At 44.1% G+C, this 3,845-nt stretch overlaps 1 protein-coding gene across 1 annotated transcript in view; it reads left to right on the top strand.

Annotated features, from left to right (window-relative positions):
* LOC116378906 (protein jagged-1-like) overlaps positions 1–3,603 on the top strand; it is a 5,523-nt gene extending 1,920 nt beyond the window's left edge. The window contains exons 3-8 of the mRNA XM_031840813.1: positions 29–142; positions 309–422; positions 621–734; positions 1,353–1,469; positions 2,138–2,165; positions 2,765–3,603. Of these exons, the coding sequence (XP_031696673.1) occupies positions 29–142; positions 309–422; positions 621–734; positions 1,353–1,469; positions 2,138–2,165; positions 2,765–2,858 (581 nt within the window). The 3' untranslated portion in view covers positions 2,859–3,603. The remainder of the gene's footprint in view (positions 1–28; positions 143–308; positions 423–620; positions 735–1,352; positions 1,470–2,137; positions 2,166–2,764) is intronic.
* Positions 3,604–3,845: the final 242 nt, after the last annotated feature.

Genomic DNA, 3,845 nt, shown 5'->3' with positions numbered 1-3,845 from the left:
CCCCCCCCCCCCCCCCTCACTTTTTCAGATATTAACGACTGCATCAACAACCTCTGTGGAAACGGAGGGACCTGCATTGATGGAGTGAACTCCTTTCAGTGCTTCTGTCCTGATGGCTGGGAGGGTCGACTGTGCGACCTCAGTGAGTCCCTCTGCAACTATGCAGAATCTATCGATGCAGAGTTTAGATTTAAAAAAAGAGCATGCCTGCCTGTGGTAGCGCTTCAGCCTACTCTGGTTCAGATTTCTTTGCACTAAATAACAGACGGTTTGGGCAAAGATCTAACCGCTCTTCCTCCGTCCTCCAGACGTCAATGAGTGCAGACACAACCCGTGTAAGAATGGCGGCCGCTGCGTCGACCTGGTGAACGACTTCTACTGCGAGTGTGCCGACAACTGGAAGGGCAAGACCTGCCATTCCCGTGAGTTATGGCGACTCTCTGTTAATGTGTGTGTTCATATTCATAGCTTGCTGTGACCCCGACTCCAACATGGCTGACACGCGTTTGTGTGTTGGAGCATGAGAATTATTCTTTCTCACTGATGCTATGAATAGTCATACGAAGATAGTGTGTGTGTGTGTGTGTGTGACCTCAGTGTTTCTCTGTAATCCTGGTCAGGCGAGAGTCAGTGTGATGCAACCACCTGCAGTAACGGAGGCACCTGCTACGACCACGGGGATGCCTTCCGCTGTGCCTGCCCACCTGGTTGGGGAGGAAACGCATGCAACACAGGTGAGGCCTCGGGATGGCGACTGTCTCTGAACATATTTGAATCAGCTGTGTTTCAGATGTCTGGAACCAGGCTAATTTAGCCTATTAGATTCTGAAACTGCATTGACAGCCAGAATAATATAAAAGGTATATTTAAGGATACAGTCAAAGTTTGGCGATTAAATCCATTCAGATTAAAGGCTTACCACTTTCCCATATATAAATAAATATATGTCAAACAATCCTTGAGGGTCATAAGTTGCCGACATTGACTGTACAAGGGCTGCACGATTATGGCCAAAATGATAATCACGATTATCTTTAATCAATATTAACATCACGATTATTCGATTCTTTTTTTTTTTTTTTTTTTTTTTTTTGTTTGTTTTTGAGAGTAAATATTTTTATTTCACATTTAAATAAACGGAACACTGTTTTCAATTCCAGGACTTTGAGGCGCAGTCCAGAGAAATAATTCGGGAAATATTCAAGAATAATTGATGATCAATTTGAGTTTTAGTTTCAGGTTGTATTGCCAAAACACTGTAATATGTGATTTATTGTCCAAGTATGCTGTTCATACCATTTTCTGTTTATAAGATCTGTGATCTCTGACTAATGCTTTCTCTCTTCCCACAGCCAGGAACAGCACATGTGCCTCCAGTCCTTGTTCCAACGGTGGAACCTGTGTGGGAGGAGGAGACACCTTCACCTGCATCTGCAAAGAGGGCTGGGAAGGCCCCACCTGTGGCCAAAGTGAGTCTCTCCATGAAGCTTTGCATATAACCGACATAAAAGTCACCCTGCTCTTAGCTCATCATGTACTTATTATTCCTTTTAAGGCCCACGTGCCCAGTGTTTGTGATATGATGGAACATTTCTTTGTTTCTTAGCATGTTGATTATCTTGGTTTACTATATTTTATGAAGTGATGTTTCAAAGTCTCTTTCTGCGAGTGTAGCCAAGCACCAACACCTGCAATATTTAAGAGCTTTAAATGTCACAGTAACTCAAGTAAAATAAGCAAATGTGTGATTTATTCAAGGCTGCACATTGTGACAGTGGTATTTAATGAACCACTGATGGCGAGGGCTTCTCTGTAATGCTACAATGAGTATATAAGTTATAAACCAGCTCACATGGGATATGATATTTACATTAACTTTACAGTTTCTGAGCTTGTAATACAAGAGGAATTTGTGCCATCGTAAGATAACTTGGATATATTAACATGCCCTAGGGTTTTAGCAAAAAATGTAGGCAGCTAACATTAAAGTGTCACAAGTAGAACTTGTAGCTAAATATTCAATATTTTTATCTTCAAAAAAATCCGTACATTTTATTAATGCAATGGCAATTTACACACACGTGGCCCTCTAACAACGTAACGCTAAAAGTCTCCTTTTTGTTGTTCTTTTCTCCAGATATAAACGACTGCAACCCTCATCCATGGTATGTACAGTTTCCTGCCTCACTCACTCCTGTGGCATAGCCAAACTTTCCCCCGTCTCCCTCATCTCCACACTTCACACAGACCTTGCAGGCTGGAGGGGTAAAGGGCCGCTAAATGCAGTGGAAGTTGTCCTTAAATCAAGCCTCAAAGGAGCATCTCTCAGAGGAGGGGGTTTGGATATTGAATAGGACAGGGAGAGATGGAGAGAGGTTTTCTGAAGGGGGGCAAGAGTCCCACCTAGCCCATGGTGAATGCAGGTGGGGGGTTGAGTGGCGGGGGGGAGGGCGTTCGTGTCCATTCTTCTCATGCGACCTGGGGGTGAGACGGGCTTTGAGGAGGAATGGAAGGAGAGGGCATGATGAGGGGAGGGGAGGGACTGGACACGCCAATTAGCATCTGAAAGGTGGAGGCTTGTATTGATGAGTTGAATTGAGCCTTGTGACTGACCCCCCCCCCCCCCCCCCCCTCTCTCTCTCTCTCTCCACCGCCACATACACACACCCACACACAAAAACGATCTGCTTTGTTGCGGCTGGAAAGGATGTGGCTCTTATACTGCCTCATCTAATAGTTTATTTCTTTTTCTTTCCTCTCGCAGTTACAATGGTGGCATCTGTGTGGATGGAGTCAACTGGTTTCGGTGCGAGTGCGCTCCCGGATTCGCCGGACCAGACTGCCGAATCAGTGAGTAATGATATGAGGTTACTTTACCTGCTTTTTAGATGCAGAGCAAATATCCAAAACCCCCAACCAAAACATTTAAAATCAAAATCCTAAACCTCATTCATCATTCATAAGAGCCTAACATAGCCATGGCAACATGGTATGATTAAGAGGATGGATAGGTGGAGCAAGGAGAGACCGAAAGGAAAAGCGGGTGACAAGGAGGTGATGGACACATTGACACCTAAATGTAAGACCGGTACGCCGCCCTCTCCCTTTTTCTTGGTCCTCTAACGCCTCAGAGGTCAGAGGTCGTCCCTCCTCCGTACTCGCACAGTCACACAAACACACGGAAGACAAATTACTCAGTGACCCTGAAATTCTTCTTCTCTGCTCTTTTGTTTCGGGCCGGATAGCGTTCACCTTTTCTCTCAGGCTTGAATTTGAGAATTCTCATCCAGACTGTGTTCATGTGGAATCTGGATGACAATGGCTCGGGCTCTCTGTGATATTGGTGGGAAGGACCAATTGATATGTGTCGTTCAAAGCACTGCTCAAATTAGAGATGGGTCGGTGGTCAAACCTGTGCACAATTTACTCATTTATGAGAATAAACGTGGTCATTCAAAACGTACAATGCTGGGTTTATTCCAATAATTGGCTTTGTGATTTATTTTGCTTATTATTTTTGATTATTTTGACTGGCTGCTATTTACCCGACGGGACCACAAGATGAATCTGAATGGTCATGAGATGATTGACGGAATTGGTAATACGAGGAAAATAAAATACTGCCACACAATTTTGGTTTATTTTCTGCCTAAAATGGCAAAATTGTGCAGCAAAATCAGTTGATTCCATTGACATTGCTGTGATCAGTGGACTCACTGGCAGGGGTGAAGCACTTATTTCATCTTGAGTTCAACTTACGTGAAATTAGCACAGTTGACTACCGAGCTTCCTTGACGGTGTTAAACTTTAGCCAAGTTTGAGAGTCTCTTTTAAACTTCTGTCTG

This window comes from Anarrhichthys ocellatus, unplaced genomic scaffold (assembly GCF_004355925.1).
Source record: "Anarrhichthys ocellatus isolate YVR2014 unplaced genomic scaffold, GSC_Weel_1.0 scaffold3370, whole genome shotgun sequence".
Taxonomy (NCBI): domain Eukaryota; kingdom Metazoa; phylum Chordata; class Actinopteri; order Perciformes; family Anarhichadidae; genus Anarrhichthys; species Anarrhichthys ocellatus.
The sequence above is the reverse complement of the archived record's forward strand: the minus strand, read 5'-3'. Positions and strand labels throughout refer to the sequence as shown.